The following is a 12,517-nucleotide window of genomic DNA, read 5'->3' on the forward strand; positions in this document are numbered from 1 at the left end:
TTCTCCCAGTTATAGTTATATGCAAATTATTTCATCTTCTCAGGTCAGATTGGAGCTTTTCAGTTGAGGGTGGGAAACTTATAAAGATCCGATTATGACAGATGTTCACACCTAAATACTTAAAACTGTTTTTCGACATCTTAAGGAAGACATTTGTCAGGGCTAGATTATTTACAGCGAAGCATTCGCTCTTTGAGAAGTTGTTTGTAACCTGAGAACAATCCAAATCTGTTCTGCAGCTCGACGGTTTCGGGGGTGGCAGGTATCGAGTCAAAAATAAACAAATCAAGAAATCTTACCACGTCTGTTTAAATGTAGCAAATCTAACTTCATTCTTGACCCCAAATTACAGATGACAACAAAGCTTACTGAGGAAAACATCATTTTAATCAGTGTGTGTACATATATATATATATATATATTTATAAACAAAAACAGGACTGTAAATCTCAGAAGTTGAAATCATAAAAAAAGAAAATATACATTTCCTGGGAGTCGAGTTTGGCTCATCAATTATATACAGTCTGACATGATCACAGTTCTGACAGTAAGGTTTATTTTGCTATCTGAAGCCAATTTTGTGGTTGTTTCTTCACAGCGGAGGAAAATGAAAATAGTTGAGATTTTGTTTTTGAAATCTTTAAGTACTCTACATCATATTGTCTTTCAATCTTCGTTTTTGTAAAAGCACAAATTAAGGATAGACACCAGCTGTCAGTACAGCTCCACTTGAACCATATCGCTTTTAGAAGAGCAGGACTAAAAACGTTGATTTAAGTTGAACTCTTCTTCAGTTTTGACTGTTTACATTTTCTTTACAAGCTGATTGATTTAAAACAGACGACAGCAAAGTAATGAAATGCCCTCGAGCAACAGACGCGGCACATCTCCCAACAGCATGTAAGTTACAATTTAAAAAGTCTGAAGCTGAACTCTGATGATCTCACATGATTTTGTCTGACCGTGTGGACGTGCTTCTGTGTCAAAACTGAACATTTAAGGACACGAACTTTACCATGAAGAGCGGCCGTTTCCTGCCAACGCTGCTGAGATGATTTAAAGATGTGCAGATTCCAGACGTTGTGCGGAGACTTTTATGGGACCGCGTGAGTACGGAGCTGCATGCTTGTGAAATCCCTTCAAACTGTGACATACTGTGTGTTAGTTCAACAAAACCTACGTTTATTGTGATAGTGTTACTTCATGGGCTACCGGACAGTTTGACACTTTGTGGAAGTTCAGAAAATCACAGGAATGTTTTTCAAAGATTTGCCCTGATAAGATACACCCTCCAGTCAAAAAAAAGTACTTGTGCGCTGTGAAAACGAGTAAAACGGAGTAAAACTGTGCAAATAAAACCAATATTTCAACCAACAGGGACAAACAAATGTCAACATCCACCGGCAAGATGAAGAGAAAAGACGGCGACGCGACACCTTCTCATCAATGGAAGAGCGAGTATTAGAGGAAGCATTTCACAAGACAAAATGTAACTTTATTTATATGTATATATGTATATTCATGTATGTATGTATACATATATATATATATAAGTGTGTGTGTGTGTGTGTGTGTGTGTGTGTGTGTGCCCTTCTGCCTTCCAAACACTATAAAGTGAGGGAAAAACAAAAATCAGAGGAGGAAAATTAAAGAGAAAAGCAAAAGTGTGATGCAGGTGTCTAATCTTTCAGTGATGATGGAAGTCAACAATCCTTAAATAAAGTTGATATATTTTAGCTAACATATTGTTTTTCTCCCCCGGGGTTTTTTCTGATTGTGACCGCAGGACGACGCAGAGGTTGTCATTAAATCGTGCCACGTGGAAATTTCCAGCTTTCGCCTGAGTGAAACTTGGTCTTGACGGCGCAGAATGAGACGGTGTGGAAATCCAGACAGACGTCATCGTGTCCAGCATTTGTCTGAGCGTCATTCAGAGACCTGGGCGACGGCGTCTGATACGACCACACGCTGGAGAACGCTTGGAGCAAACTGTCAGGTTAGACGTGAAACTTTGTATTTAGGGATTCTTGAGGAAACTGCTGAATAAGAAGTCTGGGTGTAAGGCATAATCCAGAAACCATTACCAGATCCACAAATAGTCTGTGGTGAGAAAGAACGAGCGCTGAGCAGATCACATGCTGCTAAATGTGGGCTGAGACTCTTAATTTTGTTCTTCTGGCAGAAACGAAACAAAAGGAGCGTTTCCCGACTACAGTTCAGGACCTTCTGAGTGAGGTGAGGAGTTCAGACCACACCGGCAACATGGTGTCCAAATATGGCTTCCACCTGGAAGGCTGCACCGACTCGTCATCTTTCCTTCCTGTCACAGACCAGAGGAATGGGAGGGACGGTACGGTCCGTTTACCTGAGATGCAGGTGAAGAGAAGAGTCCAGGTGAATATGCATTTTATAACCTTATAAGCTACAAAGTCAATCTGTGCATTTTTGAAGCGACATGCAATGTCATGATGTTTTTTTTAAGCTTATTCTGACAACTGGTGTTGTTTTGGGTCATTTTTCTGCATACTATGTTATGTTTTTGACCGTTTTTCAACATTCAAAACGATGACGTGTCCCGGCATGATAAACTGTGGTTTTCAGCAGTTGTTTCTGACACTTTTGCCATACTATAGTGTTGCATTTTCGATTGTTTTTTTGAAATTCCATATTAGGGTGTTTTTGGCTGTTTTTTCTGATAATGTCATGTTTTGAAATTTTTGCCTTACTATGATATTGCTTCTTTGGAAATTTTTTTGGACATACCATATTATGGTGTTTTTGGGTTGTTTTTGCAACATGCTATGTTGTGGGGTGCCTCTGTACGTTATCTTATGCAGTTTTTAGCGACTTCTGCCTGTTGAATGACAGGTCATTTTTGGACATTTTTGCCATACTATAGCCTTGCTTTTTGGGTCATTTTTTCGGCACCCGAAATATGGGTGTTTTAGGGAATTTATGCAACATTCGTTGCGATGGCGTGTCTCAGCATGCTAAGTTATGCTGTTTTAAGTTGTTTTCAACTGTTTTTGAGACAGGTCATTTTTTGACATTTTTGCCATACTATAGCCTTGCTTTTTGGGTAATTTTTGCGATACCCGAAATGTGGGTGTTGTTTGCAGTTTTTGCAACATTCTTTGCTATGGCGTGTCTCAGCACACTATTGTATGCTATTTTAAGGTTTTTTAAGCAGTTTTTGGGACAGGTCATTTTTGGACATTTTTGCCATACTATAGCCTTGCTTTTTGGGTCATTTTTGCGACATGCTAAATTACGGTGTTTTAGGCAGTTTTTGCAACATTCTTTGCTATGGCGTGTCTTAGCACACTAAGTTATGCTATTTTAAGTTGTTTTAAGCAGTTTTTGGGACAGGTCATTTTTTGACATTTTTGCCATACTATAGCCTTGCTTTTTGGGTCATTTTTTTGGCACCCGAAATATGGGTGTTTTAGGGAATTTATGCAACATTCGTTGCGATGGCGTGTCTCAGCATGCTATTTTATGCTGTTTTAAGTTGTTTTAAGCTGTTTTGGGACATGTCATTTTTGGACATTTTTGCCATACTATAGCCTTGCTTTTTGGGTCATTTTTGCGACACCCCAAATGTGGGTGTTTTAGGCAATTTATGCAACAATCTATGCTATGGCGTGTCTCAGCACGCTATTTTATGCTGGATTAAGAAGTTTTAAGCTGTTTTTGGGACAGGTCATTTTTTGACATTTTTGCCATACTATAGCCTTGCTTTTTCGGTGATTTTTGCGACATGCCATATTATGGTGTTTTAGGCAGTTTTTGCAACAGTCTTTGCTATGGCGTGTCTCAGCACGCTAAGTTATGCTATTTTAAGTTGTTTTACGCTATTTTTGTGACAGGTCATTTTTTGACATTTTTGCCATACTATAGCCTTGCTTTTTGGGTCATTTCTTCGATACCTGAAATGTGGGTGTTGTTTGCAGTTTTTGCAACATTCTATGCTATGGCGTGTCTCAGCACGCTAAGTTATGCTATTTTAAGTTGTTTTAAGCAGTTTTTGGGACATGTCATTTTTGGACATTTTTGCCATACTATAGCCTTGCTTTTTGGGTCATTTTTTCGACACCCGAAATATGGGTGTTTTAGGCAATTTATGCAACATTTGTTGCTATGGCGTGTCTCAGCACGCTATTTAATGCTGTTTTAAGTTGTTTTAAGCTGTTTTTGGGACAGGTCATTTTTTGACATTTTTGCCACACTATAGCCTTGCTTTTTGGGTTATTTTTGCGACATGCCATATTATGGTGTTTTTGGTTGTTTTTGCAACATTCTATGCTATGGCGTGTCTCAGCACGCTAAATTATGCTGGATTAAAAAGTTTTAAGCAGTTTTTGGGACAGGTCATTTTTTGACATTTTTGCCATACTATAGCCTTGCTTTTTGGGTCATTTTTGCGATACCCGAAATGTGGGTGTTGTTTGCAGTTTTTGCAACATTCTTTGCTAAGGCGTGTCTCAGCACACTATTTTATGCTATTTTAAGGTTTTTTTTAGCAGTTTTTGGGACAGGTCATTTTTGGACATTTTTGCCACACTATAGCCTTGCTTTTTGGGTGATTTTTGCGACATGCTTTATTATGGTGTTTTAGGCAGTTTTTGCAACAATCTATGCTATGGCGTGTCTCAGCATGCTATTTTATGCTGTTTAGAGTTGTTTTAAGCAGTTTTTGGGACATGTCATTTTTGGACATTTTTGCCATACTATAGCCTTGCTTTTTGGGTCATTTTTTCGACACCCGAAATATGGGTGTTTTAGGCAATTTATGCAACATTTGTTGCTATGGCGTGTCTCAGCACGCTATTTAATGCTGTTTTAAGTTGTTTTAAGCTGTTTTTGGGACAGGTCATTTTTTGACATTTTTGCCATACTATAGCCTTGCTTTTTCTGTGATTTTTGCGACATGCCATATTATGGTGTTTTAGGCAGTTTTTGCAACAGTCTTTGCTATGGCGTGTCTCAGCACGCTAAGTTATGCTATTTTAAGTTGTTTTACGCTATTTTTGTGACAGGTCATTTTTTTGACATTTTTGCCATACTATAGCCTTGCTTTTTGGGTCATTTCTTCGATACCTGAAATGTGGGTGTTGTTTGCAGTTTTTGCAACATTCTATGCTATGGCGTGTCTCAGCATGCTATTTTATGCTGTTTTAAGTTGTTTTAAGCTGTTTTTGGGACATGTCATTTTTGGACATTTTTGCCATACTATAGCCTTGCTTTTTGGGTCATTTTTGCGACACCCGAAATGTGGGTGTTTTAGGCAATTTATGCAACAATCTATGCTATGGCGTGTCTCAGCACGCTATTTTATGCTGGATTAAGAAGTTTTAAGCTGTTTTTGGGACAGGTCATTTTTTGACATTTTTGCCATACTATAGCCTTGCTTTTTCGGTGATTATTGGGACATGCCATATTATGGTGTTTCAGGCAGTTTTTGCAACATTCTTTGCTATGGCGTGTCTCAGCATGCTGTTTAATGCTGTTTTAAGCTGTTTTAAGCTGTTTTTGGGACAGGTCATTTTTTGACATTTTTGCCATACTATAGCCTTGCTTTTTCGGTGATTTTTGCGACATGCTAAATTACGGTGTTTTGAGCAGTTTTTGCAACAATCTATGCTATGGCGTGTCTCAGCACGCTAAGTTATGCTATTTTAAGTTGTTTTAAGCTGTTTTTGGGACAGGTCATTTTTTGACATTTTTGCCATACTATAGCCTTGCTTTTTGGGTCATTTTTTCGACACCCGAAATGTGGGTGTTTTAGGCAATTTATGCAACATTTGTTGCTATGGCGTGTCTCAGCACGCTATTTTATGCTGTTTTAAGTTGGTTTCAACTGTTTTAGGGACAGGTCAGTTTTGGACATTTTTGCCATACTATAGCCTTGCTTTTTGGGTCATTTTTGCGACACCCCAAATGTGGGTGTTGTTTGCAGTTTTTGCAACATTCCATGCTATGGCGTGTCTCAGCACGCTATTTTATGCTGTTTTAAGTTGTTTTAAGCTGTTTTTGTGACAGGTCATTTTTTGACATTTTTGCCATACTATAGCCTTGCTTTTTGGGTCATTTTTTCGATACCCGAAATGTGGGTGTTGTTTACAGTTTTTGCAACATTCTTTGCTATGGCGTGTCTCAGCACGCTAAGTTATGCTATTTTAAGTTGTTTTACGCTATTTTTGTGACAGGTCATTTTTTTGACATTTTTGCCATACTATAGCCTTGCTTTTTGGGTCATTTCTTCGATACCTGAAATGTGGGTGTTGTTTGCAGTTTTTGCAACATTCGTTGCGATGGCGTGTCTCAGCATGCTATTTTATGCTGTTTTAAGTTGTTTTAAGCTGTTTTTGGGACATGTCATTTTTGGACATTTTTGCCATACTATAGCCTTGCTTTTTGGGTCATTTTTGCGACACCCGAAATGTGGGTGTTTTAGGCAATTTATGCAACAATCTATGCTATGGCGTGTCTCAGCATGCTGTTTAATGCTGTTTTAAGTTGTTTTAAGCTGTTTTTGGGACAGGTCATTTTTTGACATTTTTGCCATACTATAGCCTTGCTTTTTGGGTGATTTTTGCGACATGCCATATTATGGTGTTTCAGGCAGTTTTTGCAACATTCTTTGCTATGGCGTGTCTCAGCATGCTATTTAATGCTGTTTTAAGTTGTTTTAAGCTGTTTTTGGGACAGGTCATTTTTTGACATTTTTGCCATACTATAGCCTTGCTTTTTCGGTGATTTTTGCGACATGCTAAATTACGGTGTTTTGAGCAGTTTTTGCAACATTCTTTGCTATGGCGTGTCTCAGCACGCTAGGTTATGCTATTTTAAGTTGTTTTAAGCTGTTTTTGGGACAGGTCATTTTTTGACATTTTTGCCATACTATAGCCTTGCTTTTTGGGTCATTTTTTCAATACCCGAAATGAGGGTGTTGTTTGCAGTTTTTGCAACATTGTTTGCTATGGCGTGTCTCAGCACGCTAATTAATGCTGTTTTAAGTTGTTTTCAACTGTTTTTGAGACAGGTCATTTTTTGACATTTTTGCCATACTATAGCCTTGCTTTTTGGGTCATTTTTGCAACATGCCATATTATGGTGTTTTTGGTTGTTTATGCAACATTCTATGCTATGGCGTGTCTCAGCACGCTAAGTTATGCTATTTTAAGTTGTTTTAAGCTGTTTTTGGGACAGGTCATTTTTTGACATTTTTGCCATACTATAGCCTTGCTTTTTGGGTCATTTTTTCGACACCCGAAATGTGGGTGTTTTAGGCAATTTATGCAACATTTGTTGCTATGGCGTGTCTCAGCACGCTATTTAATGCTGTTTTAAGTTGTTTTAAACTGTTTTTGGGACATGTCATTTTTTGACATTTTTGCCATACTATAGCCTTGCTTTTTGGGTGATTTTTGCGACATGCCATATTATGGTGTTTTAGGCAGTTTTTGCAACAGTCTTTGCTATGGCGTGTCTCAGCCCGCTATTTTATGCTGTTTTAAGTTGGTTTCAACTGTTTTAGGGACAGGTCAGTTTTGGACATTTTTGCCATACTATAGCCTTGCTTTTTGGGTCATTTTTGCGACACCCCAAATGTGGGTGTTGTTTGCAGTTTTTGCAACATTCCATGCTATGGCGTGTCTCAGCACGCTATTTAATGCTGTTTTAAGTTGTTTTAAGCTGTTTTTGGGACAGGTCATTTTTTGACATTTTTGCCATACTATAGCCTTGCTTTTTGGGTCATTTTTTCGATACCCGAAATGTGGGTGTTGTTTACAGTTTTTGCAACATTCTTTGCTATGGCGTGTCTCAGCACACTAGGTTATGCTATTTTAAGTTGTTTTAAGCTGTTTTTGGGACAGGTCATTTTTTGACATTTTTGCCATACTATAGCCTTGCTTTTTGGGTCATTTTTTCAATACCCGAAATGAGGGTGTTGTTTGCAGTTTTTGCAACATTGTTTGCTATGGCGTGTCTCAGCACGCTAATTAATGCTGTTTTAAGTTGTTTTCAACTGTTTTTGAGACAGGTCATTTTTTGACATTTTTGCCATACTATAGCCTTGCTTTTTGGGTCATTTTTGCAACATGCCATATTATGGTGTTTTTGGTTGTTTATGCAACATTCTATGCTATGGCGTGTCTCAGCACGCTAAGTTATGCTATTTTAAGTTGTTTTAAGCAGTTTTTGTGACAGGTCATTTTTGGACATTTTTGCCATACTATAGCCTTGCTTTTTGGGTCATTTTTTCGACACCCGAAATGTGGGTGTTTTAGGCAATTTATGCAACATTTGTTGCTATGGCGTGTCTCAGCACACTATTTAATGCTGTTTTAAGTTGTTTTAAACTGTTTTTGGGACATGTCATTTTTTGACATTTTTGCCATACTATAGCCTTGCTTTTTCGGTGATTTTTGCGACATGCCATATTATGGTGTTTTTGGTTGTTTATGCAACATTCTTTGCTATGGCGTGTCTCAGCACGCTATTTAATGCTGTTTTAAGTTGTTTTAAGCTGTTTTTGGGACGGGACATTTTTTGACTTTTTTGCCATACTATAGCCTTGCTTTTGTGGGTCATTTTTTCGACATGCCATGTTATGGTGTTTTTGGCTCTTTTTTCAACATTATATGCTATGGTGTCCCTTGGCAAGTTCTTTTATATGGTTTTTGAGTTTTTTTCAGCTTTTTTCTGGACACATCACATTATAATGCTTTTGGACGTATTTTAAACATGCTTAACTATGACATGTCCTAACATGGTATTTTAATTGGTTTTCAGCTCTTTTTTCGACGTGTCATTGTTGGGAGACTAGCCAAGAATGGAAACTTGCATCCAGATTGGAACGAAGGCTGCCCTTTCCCCCTGAGGGAGATGAACCCCTCAATGAACATGCAAACGGCCACACCCTGGGTCATGAGGATTTTTAATATGGTCATGAATCAGCAGCAGCAGGTATTTGAGCAACTACTGACAGGAAACCACATGTGGGGGGGGGTAAACTCCCAAGCAGCAGGCGGAGAAAGTATCTACTCAAATATGCCATCCCAAGGCCAGCCAATGAGGAGAGACAGAGTGGAGAGAGTGATGATGCAACTGATCACTAAATGAAAGCTTTTTGGGATGTTTTGTGCTTTTGCCTTATCGTGTTTTGACTCTGTGTTAGACGATGTATGTAACTCCTGTAAGAGAGAGTGAGCCAACTGTTGCTTTTAACATTTTATCATTGAATAAAGCCTGCCTCAAGCAGTTTTAACCTGTGTCTACTATCCCTGGGTGTTCAACGTCCTTCTGAGAATCTGGTGAGTGGTTAAAAGACAAAAACAAGGCAAAAAAGAAACGCGGTTGGTGGACAAAATCAAACTTTCAGTTCGCAGACCACCTGTTTTGTGACCTTAGCATATCTCTGCATGCTATTTAATGTTATTTTATGTAATTTGTTGTTGTTTTCTGGTAATGTCATGTTGTAAACTTTTTGCCAAACTATAGCCTTGCTTTTCCGGTCATTTTTGCAACATGCCATATTAATGTGTTTTAGGCAGTTTTTGCAACATTCCATGCTATGGCGTGTCTCAGCACGCTAATTAATGCTGTTTTAACTTGTTTTAAACTGTTTTTGGGACAGGTCATTTTTTGACATTTTTGCCATACTATAGCCTTGCTTTTTGGGTCATTTTTGCAACATGCCATATTATGGTGTTTTTGGTTGTTTATGCAACATTCTATGCTATGGCGTGTCTCAGCACGCTAAGTTATGCTATTTTAAGTTGTTTTAAGCTGTTTTTGTGACAGGTCATTTTTTGACATTTTTGCCATACTATAGCCTTGCTTTTTGGGTCATTTTTTCAATACCCGAAATGTGGGTGTTGTTTGCAGTTTTTGCAACATTGTTTGCTATGGCGTGTCTCAGCACGCTAATTAATGCTGTTTTAAGTTGTTTTCAACTGTTTTTGAGACAGGTCATTTTTTGACATTTTTGCCATACTATAGCCTTGCTTTTTGGGTCATTTTTGCGACATGCAATATTAATGTGTTTTAGTCAGTTTTTGCAACATTCTTTGCTATGGCGTGTCTCAGCACGCTAATTAATGCTGATTTAACTTGTTTTAAACTGTTTTTGGGACAGGTCATTTTTTGACATTTTTGCCATACTATAGCCTTACTTTTTGGGTCATTTTTGCAACATGCCATATTAATGTGATTTAGGCAGTTTTTGCAACATTCTTTGCTATGGCGTGTCTCAGCATGCTATTTTATGCTGTTTTAAGATGTTTTCAACTGTTTTTGAGACAGGTCATTTTTTGACATTTTTGCCATACTATAGCCTTGCTTTTTGGGTCATTTTTGCAACATGCCATATTATGGTGTTTTTGGTTGTTTATGCAACATTCTATGCTATGGCGTGTCTCAGCACGCTAAGTTATGCTATTTTAAGTTGTTTTAAGCTGTTTTTGTGACAGGTCATTTTTTGACATTTTTGCCATACTATAGCCTTGCTTTTTGGGTCATTTTTGCGACATGCCAAATTAATGTGTTTTAGGCAGTTGTTGCAACATTCCATGCTATGGCGTGTCTCTGCACGCTAGGTAATGCTATTTTAAGCTGTTTTAAGCTGTTTTTGGGACAGGTCATTTTTTGACATTTTTGCCATACTATAGCCTTGCTTTTTCGGTGATTTTTGCAACATGCAATATTAATGTGTTTTAGGCAGTTTTTGCAACATTCTTTGCTATGGCGTGTCTCAGCACGCTAATTAATGCTGATTTAACTTGTTTTAAACTGTTTTTGGGACAGGTCATTTTTTGACATTTTTGCCATACTATAGCCTTGCTTTTTGGGTCATTTTTGCAACATGCCATATTATGGTGTTTTTGGTTGTTTATGCAACATTCTATGCTATGGCGTGTCTCAGCACGCTAAGTTATGCTATTTTAAGTTGTTTTAAGCTGTTTTTGGGACAGGTCATTTTTTGACATTTTTGCCATACTATAGCCTTGCTTTTTGGGTCATTTTTTCAATACCCGAAATGTGGGTGTTGTTTGCAGTTTTTGCAACATTCCATGCTATGGCGTGTCTCAGCACGCTAATTAATGCTGTTTTAACTTGTTTTAAACTGTTTTTGGGACAGGTCATTTTTTGACATTTTTGCCATACTATAGCCTTGCTTTTTGGGTCATTTTTGCAACATGCCATATTATGGTGTTTTTGGTTGTTTATGCAACATTCTATGCTATGGCGTGTCTCAGCACGCTAAGTTATGCTATTTTAAGTTGTTTTAAGCTGTTTTTGGGACAGGTCATTTTTTGACATTTTTGCCATACTATAGCCTTGCTTTTTGGGTCATTTTTTCAATACCCGAAATGTGGGTGTTGTTTGCAGTTTTTGCAACATTCCATGCTATGGCGTGTCTCAGCACGCTAATTAATGCTGTTTTAACTTGTTTTAAACTGTTTTTGGGACAGGTCATTTTTTGACATTTTTGCCATACTATAGCCTTGCTTTTTGGGTCATTTTTGCAACATGCTATATTATGGTGTTTTTGGTTGTTTATGCAACATTCTATGCTATGGCGTGTCTCAGCACGCTAAGTTATGCTATTTTAAGTTGTTTTAAGCTGTTTTTGTGACAGGTCATCTTTTGACATTTTTGCCATACTATAGCCTTGCTTTTTGGGTCATTTTTGCGACATGCCAAATTAATGTGTTTTAGGCAGTTTTTGCAACATTCCATGCTATGGTGTGTCTCTGCACGCTAGGTAATGCTATTTTAAGTTGTTTTAAGCTGTTTTTGGGACAGGTCATTTTTTGACATTTTTGCCATACTATAGCCTTGCTTTTTCGGTGATCTTTGCAACATGCAATATTAATGTGTTTTAGGCAGTTTTTGCAACATTCTTTGCTATGGCGTGTCTCAGCACGCTAATTAATGCTGTTTTAACTTGTTTTAAACTGTTTTTGGGACAGGTCATTTTTTGACATTTTTGCCATACTATAGCCTTGCTTTTTGGGTCATTTTTGCAACATGCCATATTATGGTGTTTTTGGTTGTTTATGCAACATTCTATGCTATGGCGTGTCTCAGCACGCTAAGTTATGCTATTTTAAGTTGTTTTAAGCTGTTTTTGTGACAGGTCATTTTTTGACATTTTTGCCATACTATAGCCTTGCTTTTTGGGTCATTTTTGCGACATGCCAAATTAATGTGTTTTAGGCAGTTTTTGCAACATTCCATGCAATGGCGTGTCTCTGCACGCTAGGTAATGCTGTTTTAACTTGTTTTAAACTGTTTTTGGGACAGGTCATTTTTTGACATTTTTGCCATACTATAGCCTTGCTTTTTGGGTCATTTTTTCAATACCCGAAATGTGGCTGTTGTTTGCAGTTTTTGCAACATTCTTTGCTATGGCGTGTCTCAGCACGCTAATTAATGCTGTTTTAACTTGTTTTAAACTGTTTTTGGGACAGGTCATTTTTTGACATTTTTGCCATACTATAGCCTT

The 12,517-nt window shown here is 37.8% G+C and overlaps 1 protein-coding gene and 1 long non-coding RNA gene across 3 annotated transcripts in view; one reads left to right on the forward strand and one right to left on the reverse strand.

Moving 5' to 3' along the window:
- Positions 1-365: 365 nt before the first annotated feature.
- Positions 366-12,517, reverse strand: part of gdap2 (ganglioside induced differentiation associated protein 2) — a 59,642-nt gene continuing 47,490 nt past the window's right edge. For both annotated transcript variants that reach the window (XM_088083572.1, XM_088083574.1), the window contains exon 14: positions 366-2,365. In XM_088083572.1, coding sequence (XP_087939698.1) covers positions 2,324-2,365 — 42 coding nt within the window. In that variant the 3' untranslated portion in view covers positions 366-2,323. The remainder of the gene's footprint in view (positions 2,366-12,517) is intronic.
- Positions 1,860-9,499, forward strand: LOC148188572 (uncharacterized). The gene is made up of 3 exons (XR_015777710.1): positions 1,860-1,996; positions 2,183-2,394; positions 8,800-9,499. It is a non-coding gene; the product is annotated as an uncharacterized LOC148188572 (long non-coding RNA).

This window comes from Plectropomus leopardus, chromosome 10 (genome assembly GCF_026936395.1).
Source record: "Plectropomus leopardus strain MGB_pleo_1.0 chromosome 10, ASM2693639v1, whole genome shotgun sequence".
Lineage (NCBI taxonomy): Eukaryota > Metazoa > Chordata > Actinopteri > Perciformes > Serranidae > Plectropomus > Plectropomus leopardus.